Source organism: Schistocerca americana, chromosome 3, assembly GCF_021461395.2.
Source record: "Schistocerca americana isolate TAMUIC-IGC-003095 chromosome 3, iqSchAmer2.1, whole genome shotgun sequence".
Classification (NCBI taxonomy): domain Eukaryota; kingdom Metazoa; phylum Arthropoda; class Insecta; order Orthoptera; family Acrididae; genus Schistocerca; species Schistocerca americana.
The window spans coordinates 413,354,925-413,369,199 of record NC_060121.1 but is presented as its reverse complement, the minus strand read 5'-3'; the positions used below and the strand labels follow the sequence as shown (position 1 = coordinate 413,369,199).

The window sequence follows — 14,275 nt, the reverse complement described above, 5'->3', positions numbered from 1 at the left end:
ATAACGCTACGTGAACATCAAGTTGAATAAAATTGAGAACTGATTTCGCTGTCATTTATGACACAAGTATGGCTACTTCATACCTATGTTTAGTATCAGTTCCACCAGAACAGTATAGGGTTCCTCCTTCATACTGTGAATCCTAGGTATAGGCCACCTTACTTCGCTTAGTCCGAGAATGTCTGCTTTCAGCCTGCATCTCTCTGCCCCCACATTTTTAAGCTTCCAAGTCACATAAAACTGTGCACATTCCATGTGGTAATTCAAACTTTGTTGTCATATACTTTCATCTTTCCAGAGTAGTCATGCTTTCTAGTCACAGCAGTGTTCAAGGTGTCTCCCTCTCCCCCAGATCTAAATGGGGGAATAGAAACTCGGATAGTTTTACATTGAATGGAGGCATGTCATGTGAACTTCAGTGCAATGCTTTCCCCTTGCCTTCTGCATCCTAATGCCATTGACCAACCAATGGTTCTTCTGTCTTTTGGGTCACCTTGCCTTCTGCATTCTAATGCCATTAACCAACTAATGGTTCTTCTGCCTTTTGGAACTATTTCCTGCTCCAAGGACAGTAGAATGCCCTAACTTCCACTGTCAAGGAGGCTGTGGACACTTAGTACAGAATATATTCTTACCCTGGAAGATACTCAGTCATGATTTGTATCAGGCTTACTCCTTTAGGAAAACTAGCTTCACCATCCCTCTAGGCTCCCCATCCCACCCTATGTTGTGGGACACACTTTGTCTGGCTCCTCTGTCAAGACACTCCAGCTTGGGAGATACACGCAGTAGCTATGCTACCACCAGCACAACCTTTGACTTTGATGTAGTATGCAGGCCCCATTAGCCATCTGCAAAGAAGTTCCTCTCTTATTATCTAGTATTACTCAAGATAAGAACAGCTTCATCACATCCTCCACCAGGGTTCTGATTACCTTTCAGAATTCTTGAAATTAACATCCTTCCCAAAATCCTTGCCCCCTCACACAAAGCACTAATCTGCTGTTCACAAAATCTACAAAATATTGTAGTCCATCATTATACTATTCCTGTCCCGAAACACTTACAACATGATAGTCCCCTTTTATGGGGACATGATAAATAACCAGTTGTTCACCCAAATGAATGATTACCACCAAAACAGGGTGAATAGTAAATTGATTACCCTGTTGACACAGCATGTTACTGTCCACATTATCATACTCAACTTTAATGTCTACTTCACAACCTGTGCCATCTGTATTCCCCTGTCCCTTTCAACATCATGTTCTCTTAATCCTGGCCTCTACCCCCCCCCCCCCTTCCACCCCACTCCCACAAAAAAAATGTTGTGCTGCCCGCAGTCTCCCCCTTCTTCTGTTCTCTCTTGCTCACACTTCCCCCTTTCCCCATCCCATTACATGAGTCTTATTTCATTCTCTATAACATATGACTTCATTTGCCTGCACCACAGCAAATTTGGAATGAAATATTCATATTATGCTTGCTTTTGCCTTGCCTATCCTTAACTGTCATCCCCCTGTGCCTTCCACATTTTTTCTCTAATCTGCCCTACAGGTGGAGTATAGTATTAAGCAACAAAACTAATTTTCTAGGTTACATACTTCTACAGGAAATATTCTCTCCGACATGACCAACACTCAGTGAGCAATGTAGATAGAAAGTATATATTGCTAAGAAAAGCTCACAAGATATTGCTGAGGTATCAACAAGAATATGATAAAGTTATTCATTGCTGTATGGCTGCAGTTCACTTACATTTCCTACTTTTAATTATATCTTTTGCAGTCAATTAATTTTCAGCCTACTTTTCAGGTATTTTGTTTGAACAGATCTATAGGTTGCACAAGGTGGTTCAAGGTTTTTAGCATAGGCTTCAATGTTGTATTAATATGAGACTATGCCTGCTGCTTGTAAGCCATAAAAATATTTGACCACATATCCTGTGTAGTCAAGAATCCAACAGATGATAAAAATTCACTTCAAACTGAAAGCTTATCTACATGAAATCTGCTTCTACTACACAGAAAAATTTCTGAACATGTAGTAATATGATGTGTGTGTGTGTGTGTGTGTGTGTGTCTGAGAGAGAGAGAGAGAGAGAGAGAGAGAGAGAGAGAGATTGAACATAGTGAAGCATAAATCACTGTACATAAAAACAAAGCAAAAGACAGCTTAAGACAATCATGTAAAAGATCAGCATTTTGCTGTATTTTTTTCACTGAGAAAATGAGTACAAATGTAAAACTGATTTGTTCCACCTCATAGTAAGATATAAAAATAAAAACAATAGAACACACAGCTTACTAATTAATAAATCAGCTACACTTGACAAATAATGAAATTAATCACTTACCTTCATTATAACATCCTTCTTATAGTACATTTTATTGTTTTCACCCTCTTTGAGATCTCCAGAACTCTCAATAAGAAGGCAAAAGTAAATCCAGGCTGCCACCACAAGCCCCAGCATAACAAATGTCTATTGACAAGAAAACACAGATAACACTTTGCTCACAATTATTTCATAATAAGATATATTACTATATGAATAAAAAAGGAAAAGTATTAAACATTATTCAAATTATAAAATGGCCATTAAATATCAAATTATCTAATTAAGGAAACATATTATAAACTTATGCATGCTGTTTTTGATTAATGGAACTCTGATTTTAAAATGTCTATGCTAATTTCAGATTTGTAAGATACTTTGCAACTGTGTAAACAGATTTTCTCGGGCATCTTTACAATGCAAGACTGGCAGACATGATGTATTCATAAAATAGCGTATACCTAAAAAAAAAAAAAACTTTTTTTCTAGGCATGAAAAAAATCAATAATTCTCTAGGAAGTCTGTCAAGGATTGCAATTATTTAGTTATGAAACAAGGTGACCAAGTGTTATGTGACAGCACACATCTAGCAAGCATTTTAATCATTTACTCAAAAATCAGTGCAGTCAGCTCAGAAGAGACAATCATAGTATTACACACATACATTCAGTAAATTGTGAGCTCAACTTCCTCATGTGAATTAAGAAAGTAAATGATTTTCTTAAAAGTAAAATCTCTGAAGAAATTGATGAGCATTAAAATGGTATTAAGGATCTTTTCTCAAGACATTGCTGTTTGATATCTTTCTCTCTCTCTCTCTGTGTGTGTGTGGGGGGGGGGGGGGGGGGGTAGTTCATTTCACAACGAATTTTACAGAAATATGGATACTCAAGGATAGGATTTTTAGGCCTGTTTATTACAATGGAATTAAGACAATTTGTTACAATTATTAGTTTCATTGTAAAACTCTGTCTCTGAAGCTTTGATGTGCTCAAGAATGATAGAACACCTAAAAAAACTATGTTCCTTGCTTCCAGAAGGGACTTTCACTAGAAATAGGAGTTTCAAATTCTCATTATTTACAGTTGTCCATTGGAACAAAATTAGCTTTGTGCCATTGATCTGCAATTGCAATCCTTTCTCAACAGACGTCCCAGTTACCATACACTTACTTGCAGTAATAATTTAATTTCACATTGACTTTCACCATGTGGCATATGCACCATTAAGATTACACTAAATCTGTTGTGGCTCTTTTAAATACAGCCATTCAGATACAGGTCTGAAAGCTTGTAGTTTTTCTTTTATCTATTATAATCTTTATATTAATGCTGTTTATAAGGCTGAATAAATAATAACTTTAATTTGATATTGGGAATGAGTCAAGATAACCAATCACATTATGGGGGGTTATGGGGGGGAAGGCAAATGAGTCGTGAATAGGAACATAAACAATGAGTGAAACATCTTAAGACTGACTAACGAAATTGCATTCATCAGACACCACTTCTGTCACAATTAGTAACTACTCTTGTGAAAACAAGCATATATATACATAAAGGCCTCACCAGACTTCAGTTCTTAGAAAATGTAGCTCTGTATATAGGTGTGTGTGTGTGTGTGTGTGTGAGCATTTCCACTATACAATGAGCAGTTATCTTCACTCATTACTGTGTGTGTGAGCATTTCCACTATACAATGAGCAGTTATCTTCACTCATTACATTGTTTATAACCTTTATAAACTATAACCAACATCTGCATCTACTCTCTCCAAACAAATCTTATAATGTATGGCAGTGGGAGCTTTGTGTATGATGGTGACTTCTCCCCTCACCTGTTCCAGTTGATTATAGTGTGCAGGAAAAAAGAATGTTTGTAAGGCTTCATATGAGCAACTATCCCTCTAATTTTACCTATGTGATCTTTTCATGAATTGTGGGATGGAAGAAGGACATTGTTGATTAATTTTTCTAGGTACATACACTCTCAGAATTTTAACAGTAAATCACATTGTGATGCACAATGTCTCTCCTGTAGTGTCTAATTCTGGAGGTGAAACACACTGCCCATCTTTGGATCTTCTGTATTCCCTGTATGAGTTCTATTTGGCAAGGGACCCAGACTAAAGAGCAATACTCAAGCATTGGTCAAACAAGTGTTTTGTAAGCTACTGCACTTTCTTTCTAGATGAACTATATATTCTGAAGATTCTTCCAGTGAATTTTTGCCTGGTATTTGATTTTCTACAGGCAGTTTGATGTGATCATTCAATTTTTATACCAATCCGTGTGCGTACCCCCAGATATATAATGGATGTGATTGCTTCTAGTGATTGTTCAAAAATCATGTAATCGAACAATAATGAGTCTATCCACCTATGTATACACATGTGTTACATTTGCTTATGTTGCGAGTCAACTGCCAATCTTTTCACAAATAGTGAAATTCCTAGAGAGTCTCAGAGTTGGACAATGTATTACTTTCTTCCACATACATGTCATGAAATGACCAAAAGAGATTTCAAGAAATTATAGTTAAGACAGAGATTTACTAGCAATCTTTCTTCCCACATACTATTTGTTAAAGGATCAAGGAAGGGGGATCAGATGGAAATACCACAAGTACTTTCCACCACACATTGTCAGGTGGCTTGCTCCTGTGACTAGCATCCAGCATAATCTTTGTAATCTATATTCAAATAAGAATTTAAATTTCATTTACTATACACTTATTGTTTCTGTAACTTTATGTTCCTAGTACTATATACGCATTATTACTATTTATAAGAAAGACTAGTTCTGGGACCTTTCTATGGACACTCTTGCAGTTAATTAACACTATATGAACATTTTCTATCAACAGCCTACAATGAGGAACAGTTAATTTGTTATCCTGCCAATGGAAGGATTACTCCACCCTAAAATAAACTTTTGTATGACACAAGTACTCTGCTACTGTAGCAGCCACTTCACATGAGTAATGCATGTCTGACTTACTAGAAGAGAGGGGGGGGGGGGGGGGGGGGTCTTACAATTTTCAGCAGAGATCAAAAAATCTGCAACCATGATTATCAGAGAATTGTCTAAGTCTTTGCTTTAAGCCCTCCATTGGCTGCAAACCAGAAGGTTATGATTATTTCAGGGTACAATGCAGCAAACTGCTAGCTCAATTTCCACCTAGCATGTAAGACTAGCTCTCTTACCCAAATCAGGTTTTAGGCACCAAGGAAGGCCTTCCTCATAAACAAAAATGTTCTCTATGGTTTTACAGTTTCTCCTGCATTCATCAAACATATTAAAGATATTCTCTGTTTTGCTGTATTTAAAAGATTATTATGGTACTAAGACAAATGTAAGTATTACTTAAGAATAATATAAACATTCCTACTCAAGACACCAATTCATACACCGTTGCATTGAATAGAATCCATATGAAAACACTTCTTGTTAGTGACTTTGAATATTCTTGGCAATTAAATAAAAACTGGAATGGAAATTTGAATTGGAAAAGTATTTTCTGATGCAGTACTTACAATGAGAGGTTCAAATAACAACATCGGCATGCTGGCAACTGCTTTTCCAGCTTCACGAAACAGCTGAATCACCAGCTTAATGCGTTTCCTCATCACAAGTATAATTAGACATATGATAACCTAGAAATAATAGGAAAATAACATGAAATGCAATACAAATAAACAGTTTGATAAATAAGTAGTTGCTGAGAAAGAAGGGTACTGAAATGAGCATCTAATCATTAACTGCTAAAACAATAAAACAAACATCCAGCTGGACTGTTATAAACATAAGTGAAAAATAGGTTTGATTATTTTCTTTTAATACTTTTAACTTGTCAGAACAAAATGAAACTATTGAACTGGATGTATTGTTGATGGTAGGTGGTTATGATGTGGGTGGAAATTTTTAGAAAGCGATAAGCAAACTTTCCTAGTCCAGGATGACCTCCAATGCATGCTCAGATCTCACCCTTTTACACACACTTCCGTATATGCTTACAAAAATCTACAAACTTAATCACACTGAAAGATCTTTTGTTGAATATTACTATGCCTTCAGGAAGAATTTCCTCCCTAGTTGACACACACATAACAATTCTACCTTAGTGTCTTTCTATGTCACCAATAACATCCTCCATTTCCTCTCCACATTCCTAATCTATTACCAGCTGGCTCCCTACTGTATACTGTTGATACCATCTCCCTATACAGCAGCCAACTCCCCCCCCCCCCCCCCCCCCCTCAATGTCCATGGCCTTAATATCACTGAACACCATTTGTACATATATCCTGCTGATTCCAAAGCTACCACCTTATTTCTTATGCAAATGGGAAACTATAGTCTTACCCAAACAACTTCTTATTTGTGAAGTTCCATTCAAGGACATGGGCACTTGCATAGCACACTTGTGTTCATCTGTTTCTTGACCTACTAGATGAATTGTTCCTAGCAACCCACAATTTCCATATGCCCTGGAAGCTACAGTAGTGGCACCTAATTTCCCTGTCACTGTAGGAGGAGAAAGGAATCATAGCTGCTTTACACCTGTTTGTTTACTGGGTATGTGCAGTTTACAGATTGAAGGAAGTTCAGAAAGTAAGAATGGATGAGGACTTTATCATGTTCTCCAGTGCCCTTCCATCACTTGTAACTCTACATCTGGATCTAAGGCCAAGTCATCCAGTTTTCATTCCTCCAAGGCTCTAAACATCTTTCCTCCTATTGATTTCGCCCAGTCCTGTTCAGTGTCACGTTCCAAGTCACTTATCTCCAGCTTACTAGTGACAGCATATAAACTTCCACTTATATCAAAACTGTTAATAACTGATGATACCTCCACTTTGATAGCTGGCATACCTTCCATATCAAAAGGCATCTGAAGGACAAAGTAGGTTATACACATAAATATAAGATCAATTATAACTTTACAGGTTCAACTAACTCCTGGGTTGTAAGTGAGGAAAGTTTTTGCCATGGATTTGCTTCACTTCTGATGCTGTGCTAATACTATTTCAGGCATGGTCTCTTAGCCTGTAGGTGATTATTATCACTCTCATCCCTCCTGTTACATGTTCATTCTTCATACAGTCCAGCACTATGAATACACAGACCAGTGCAAAATTTTTATTTTCATCTCATGCAGTGCTAGTTCTTGTTTCATCATTGCTGCTTATCTTTCTGAGCTGTATAGATCCACTGTCCTTTCCTTGAGAAAATAAAAAAATAATAATAAATATTACATGACAGCAAAAAAGAAACCTACTGGGTCATGGTAAATGACCCATCCCAAGTCATCCAGATACTGATTCACCAACAGACACTGACCCCTCAGAGGGGGGAACCATGGCAATGGGGGATAGCTTTGCTTCCATCTTTGATTTTTTTATATATATATATATATATATATATATATATATATATATATATATATACTAGTATGCCAGTGTACTATGTGCACCATTCTAGGTACTTTGCGTTGCCCACTGGCTGTTCTTGCGTGAAGCTACTAGTATTACTTAGCGCCACGCACGCTATTGCTCCCAGAGCGGAAGTAGATAAGGGACTTGGCTCGCTGCTGGTGACCGGAAGTTGCAGTCTGATAACTGGCAGCTACATAAGTGATGTTTCTTGTAAGACAGCATCAGTCATCGAGCAGCCGCACGTGCAGCAGTATTAACACAGACTAGTTATGCCACGTTATTTTAGGAGGAGAAGGTGTACGCACCTTGCAGTGTATAAAGTGGATTGTTAGTAGATCTATAATCTTACTGCTTAAGATGGTTGCGTACTTTCTGGTTAAATAGTACTCTATCAGCTTTTCACCATTTCAGCTGTGTAGCAGTAACTCATGGTCAAGTACATGGGAACATCTCATTATCCAGAGTTGTAAGAGAGCTGAGATATTTACACTGTACAGTTTTGTTCACTGGTTGGATCACTATAATGGGGTCACTAGCCAGACATCCACATTCCAGATAATCAATTTTCTTTTTGTTTACTCTCAGTGTTATATTGTTAAAATGATTCATTCACCTAATGGTCCAATGTCTAAGATCTTGGTAAGTTTTGCACAAAACACATCATCAGCATATCACGTTGTCCAAGGATGGGGTGTGTATTAAATATCTGCTGTCACTGTGCAGACTCTTAATGCTCATTAACATTAACCCTTTAACTGCTCTGGACGTGTTAATGTGCGCGCCTTTGTACCTGTTCCTGTGTGCTCTTAACGTGTTTATGCGCACCACCAGTCCTTCTACCTGGTACCTGGTACATGTTTACACATACACACGTTGAGAGTACCAGGTAGAAGGACTGGTGGCACAAGTAAACACGTTCAGAGCACACAGGGACAGGTACAAAGGTGTGCGTGTTAACACATCCAGAGCAGTTAAAGGGTTAACTGGAAAGGGACACAAAATCTTTGCTGTGCAGTGAACAGCATTCATAAAACAACAGTAGAAGCTATGGATACATTGCACACATATGCAAGGAGTGCTACAATCATGAAGCATTTTACAAACAGTCTCATGACGGACCATGTCAAAATATTTCTCAAGGTCTAAGGTGGAATTCAGCTTCAACACTGGATTTGGGTTCAAATTTCTCCCTAACCAACTAGCAATAACTCAAGCTTTGAATGCATCTGAAAAGGCCTCATTGCTCATGGACGATTTTTGGAAATTGGTTTCATAGTAGGAAGAGCAACAGTTCAGTACTCTGGTGATCCTTGGGTTGCCAATTTTCCATAGGCCTGACCCCAAAGAGAATCTCCTGCTGGGTGACAAGTGTCAGTTCTCCTGCTTCAGTTCAGTCTTGGTGTAGGGCTGGTCTTGTAAGCACTTATAGTGAGTCCCCATAATGGAAATGACCATTGTTGATAATCAGACAAATAGGTCTCTAAGTTTCATATACTATGTACCCATATGACAGTCTAAACTGCAGAAAAGGCACATAAAACTGCAGCAGAAAAGCCTGTCTGCTCTAATTGATGTACATAGTAGAGTATCAGAGTACAGTAAACATATCTGGACTTCACCATTATGCTTAGTATCTCACAGATTAAAAAAATGTCTTGATAAAGGATGTGGCAACTGTCACAGGATCATTAACAACTGAAACCTCTTCTGGGTGGGATAAGTACCCACTGCAGTGATCAAAGCAGTGCATCACATAATAGCACTTTCATTAACTCAAATAATGAACCAATCTTTTGGACAAGGATGCTTTTCTGATGTGTTGAAGTACGTCAAAGTCAGACTTGTGTTCAAGAATGGGTGGATGAAAGACATGGAAAACTAACGCACTATATCTATTCTTCCAATCCTGTCAAAACTGTTAAGAGGAAGTAACTTCAATCCAGATTCAAAATTCTATTGTAAAAAATGATATTATTACACTGTCCAGTCACATTAATGTGCTTCTTCCATCAAGAACCACATTGATATGTGCAGGAAGAGAGTTGGTGAGGTTCTGGAAGGTACCGACATGGATGTGGAGCCAAGCTGACTCCAGTGCCATGACCAGCTGCACTAGGTTTCTCAGCTGAGAATCTATGGCACGAACAGCCCGAGGTGATCATACAGATCCTTAATTGGGTTTAAATCTGGGAGTTTGGTGGCTACAGGAGTATAGCAAACTTACCCTAGCACTCTTTAAATCACGCACATATACTGCGTACTGTGTGACACATTGCACTGTCCTGCTGGTAAATGCCATTGTGCTGAGAAAAATAAAATGGTTGTAGGAGTGAACATGGTTCCCAAGAACAGATGCCAACTTGCATTGATCCACTGCACCTTCCAGAATGAGGAGATCACTCAGGGAATGCCCTCTGGCCTGGAATCTTCTGACGATTCTTACAGGGTGTTTACTTTTGGACACTTCATACGGTACACACCAACATCCATCTGTCCGAAGGAACATAAAACATGATGCACATGAAAAGGCCACTTGTCACCATCCAGCGGAGTCCTATTGAAGTACTGGCATGCAAATTACAGCCTTCATTGTCAATGAGCAGCAGTAGTGTGGGTGCATGATGCAGGTACCTGATGTGGAGAACCATATGCAGCAATGTTTGCTGAATGATCATTGAGAAGACACTGTTGGTAGCCCCTTGCTTCCATCTGGGCAGTCAGTTGCTCAACAGCTGCACATCTATTTGCCCATACACATCTCCACAGCTCTCCTTCACTGTTGTCATCTATGTCCCTTCTTTGGTGCCACTTTGCCTCGCACAGTATACTTTAACCATGGCCATGCGAATAGTCTACAAATTGAGCCATTTAGAAAATGCTTCCACTTTGGCCCAAAAGTCAGTGATCATGCCCTTTAGAATGTCAGATAAACTGCTCCATTTTTGCATTACGACAATGACTGCACCGTTTTCCGTATTCCCCAGACATGCTTTACATGCTCTCCACTGCTAGTGCTGCCACCAGCTGTCTGTGAGTGACACTGAACCTAGGTGGTGGTAACATTAATGTCAATGGACCATGTATAAATAACCGATTTGGATTCCAACAATGAAAGAACACACTGGATGCAGCAAATAACTTTACTGAAAAGATAAAGCAACACATTACATCAGTGGAGTAAAGTTACAGGTATCTTCTGTGATCTCACAAAAGCCTCTGACTCAGTAGCCCATGTCTTGCTTATTTACAAATTAGATAAATATAGGATTAAGGGCAATGCTCTGAAATGGCTTACATCATATCTGCAGAACAGAAAACAGAGTTTAACTGCCACTTCAAATACAGTGAATCATTATTCTAAATGGTGTACAGTATCACAAGGTATGTTTTAATGATCCATTTTAGGTCCAATCCTGTTCTTGTCCTACATAAATGACTTACCCATAAATATAAATTCACCATCAGTTCTGTTTGAAGATGATACTTCTGTTTGAATTGAAACTGACTCTGATCTATGCTGTGAGCATATGCAATAGCTTACGAAACTGATTCCATTTAAATAGGTTGAAAAACTCAACATCACATAAACCTGTAGGGTACATTTCAAAACCAGACATTCAAAATGTATGGAACTTAAAATACAGCATAACAATCAAGAACCTGACATGATCAAATTTCGCATTCCAATCTGAGCTGCCAAAGATGGTGGTCACATATACATGAGGTGTGCTTGTTTGTGTGACTGAATGTGTCTGAGTTTCCTTTTCTGAAGAAGACTTTGGATGAAAGCTAATTTGTAACTGTCTTCTTATTGTGCCTGTCTGCAACTCGACGTATCTTCTTTATGGTGAGTAGCAGTCTATCTTTCCCTTATTTTGTTGATCTTCAAAACTGGAGTTTCCATTGTTTGACATGAAGAAATTCCTTAGACTAAATGTGGACAAGAACTTGAGCTGGAATACCCACTCTGACTTCCTGTCAAAAAGATTAAGCAGTTTAGTATTTGCAATGCAAATACTAGAAAACCCTACTGACATAAGTACACAAGAAAAACATATTGTAGATATGTTGAATCTGTCATTAGGTATAGTTTAGTTTCCTGGGGTGAATCCAAATAGCTAATGTCGAATACTGAAGCCGCAGAAGAAAATTGTCAGATACATGTGTACTTCATAGTAAAAAGAATTTTATCGCCCTTTATTACAGGAATTACAAATTCTAACTTTTCCTTCCACATATGTGTACAAAATTGTAATCTTCATACACAGCAGACAAAAACTACTGTGGAGGATAATTTTGGACACAATAAAACACAAGAAGCAAAGATAATTTTATGTTACCCACAGACCAACTGGAACTATATGCACAGGCTCCTTGGTATATGGGGATGAGAATGTATAACAAATTAATAGAGAAAACATGTTTAATATGAAGCCAGAGATTCTAAAATATAAGGCTACAATGGATTTTGCCGGAGAATGCTGCTTTTCAGTACAATTAATGAAGGATAAAATGACCATTTGAACAAGAGGTAACTTACAAGGGAACCTCCCCATCACACCCCCCTCAGATTTAGTTATAAGTTGGCACAGTGGATAGGCCTTGAAAAACTGAACACGGATCAATCGAGAAAACAGGAAGAAGTTGTGTGGAACTATGAAAAAAATAAGCAAAATATACAAACTGAGTAGTCCATGCGCAAGATATGCAACATCAAGGACATGCGCGGCTTAGGAGTGCCGTGGTCCCGTGGTTAGCGTGAGCAGCTGCGAAACGAGAGGTCCTTGGTTCAAGTCTTCCCTCGAGTGAAAAGTTTGTTTTTATTTTCAGACAATTATTATCTGTCCATCCGTCCGATGCGAGATAACTGCGGCATAGTATGGGGACGTTACACCTAAACAAACATCGAAACATCCAAAAGAAAACCTAAATCGGGCAAGGTAGAAGAATCTTTTTACCCATTCGCCAAGTGTACTGGTTAGGTGGGTCGACAACATATTCCTGTCATGTGACGCAGATGCCGTCACCAGTGTCGTATAGAATATATCAGGAATCGGTTGACCTATGACCTTGCGATCAAATGTTTTCAGTTCCCATTGGAGAGGCATGTCCTTTCGTCTACTGATTGCACGGTTTTTGCGGTGCGGTCGCAAAACACAGACACTAAACTCATTACAGTGAACAGAGACATCAATAAACGAATGGACAGAACTTTGCGAAAATAAAAAAAGTAAAATTTTCACTCAAGAGAAGATTTGAACCAAGGACCTGTCATTCCGCAGCCACTCACGTTAACCACGGGACCACGGCGCTCCTGTGCAGACACCTCTCCTTGCCTATCTTGCGCATGGCCTACTTAGTTTGTATATTTTGCTTATTTTTTCATTGTTCCACACAACTTCTTCCTGTTTCCTCGATTGATCTGTGTTCCGTTTTTCAAGGCCTATCCACTGTGCCAACTTATAACTAAATCTGAGCGGGATGTGATGGGGAGGTTCCCTTGTTAGTATAAGTTTTTTTATTCTATATATAACAAAACTGTATTCATTTTAGGAGTCTGTTATTACCATCAGTTGCTCTATGCTTATGGTGAAGTTATACCACAAATTTTTTGATGTGTCTAGTTTGTTAATTGACAGTGCTGAAATTTTATTCCCTGGAGGTAAGTGATGGCAGTAATTCTGTCTTATAATTTTAGTTTTCTGAGGTAAATTTTCCTTTTCATATTATTATTATTGTTTTTAATAGAATACTGCATGAAGTTGCACTGAGTGAAGTGGCACAGTGGATAGCACACTGGACTGGCATTCGTGAGGATGACAGTATGACAGTTCAAACCCCCATCCAGCCATCCAGATTTAGGTTTTCCATGATTTTACTAAATTGCTTCATGCAAATGCCGGAATGGTCCTTGTGAAAGGGCACAACTGATTTCCTTTCCCATCCTTGACACAATATGAGCTTGTGCTCCATCTCTAATGACCTCAATGTTGACGGGACATTAAACCCAATCTTCCTTTCTTGAATTTATAGATCATTATATAACTTATGTTATTGGCAGATGAAATATTATTAAGAATATTTAATATTTACATTTGTTAGTACCAAACAGTGATAGGTGATGATAACCTACATAACTATCTGATATGGTAATCATTCCTATAAATTTTATAAGTTCGTGATCGATACTCACAGTTGCTATTGTTGCTAGTATGGCATAAACAAGATAGGCTGTTACTGATCTTCCTTCAGCATCTTTATCATTTTTTGTATGTGCCAAGCCATCCTTCGCTTGCTTCCAAATAAACCTTTGCAGCAGAAGCAATTGTAATAAATAAAAGTATAACAATAAATAAAAATAATTAAAAAATATTAAAGGAACATGCAAATGTAATTAACATGGAACTCATGGAAATTGTTATATCACAGAATTCATACTTGAACTAACCTCAGTAAACATTTGAAATTTAAAACTGTCATATGAGAAAAATAAATGTATTATCT

The 14,275-nt window shown here is 38.1% G+C and overlaps 1 protein-coding gene across 2 annotated transcripts in view; it reads right to left on the bottom strand.

Annotated features, from left to right (window-relative positions):
- The window catches only part of LOC124605320 (choline transporter-like protein 1), a 482,432-nt gene that overhangs the window by 40,697 nt on the left and 427,460 nt on the right, over positions 1–14,275 (bottom strand). For both annotated transcript variants that reach the window (XM_047136907.1, XM_047136908.1), the window contains 3 exons: positions 13,965–14,079; positions 5,870–5,989; positions 2,357–2,482 (listed from right to left, as the gene is read on the bottom strand). In XM_047136907.1, coding sequence (XP_046992863.1) covers positions 2,357–2,482; positions 5,870–5,989; positions 13,965–14,079 — 361 coding nt within the window. The remainder of the gene's footprint in view (positions 1–2,356; positions 2,483–5,869; positions 5,990–13,964; positions 14,080–14,275) is intronic.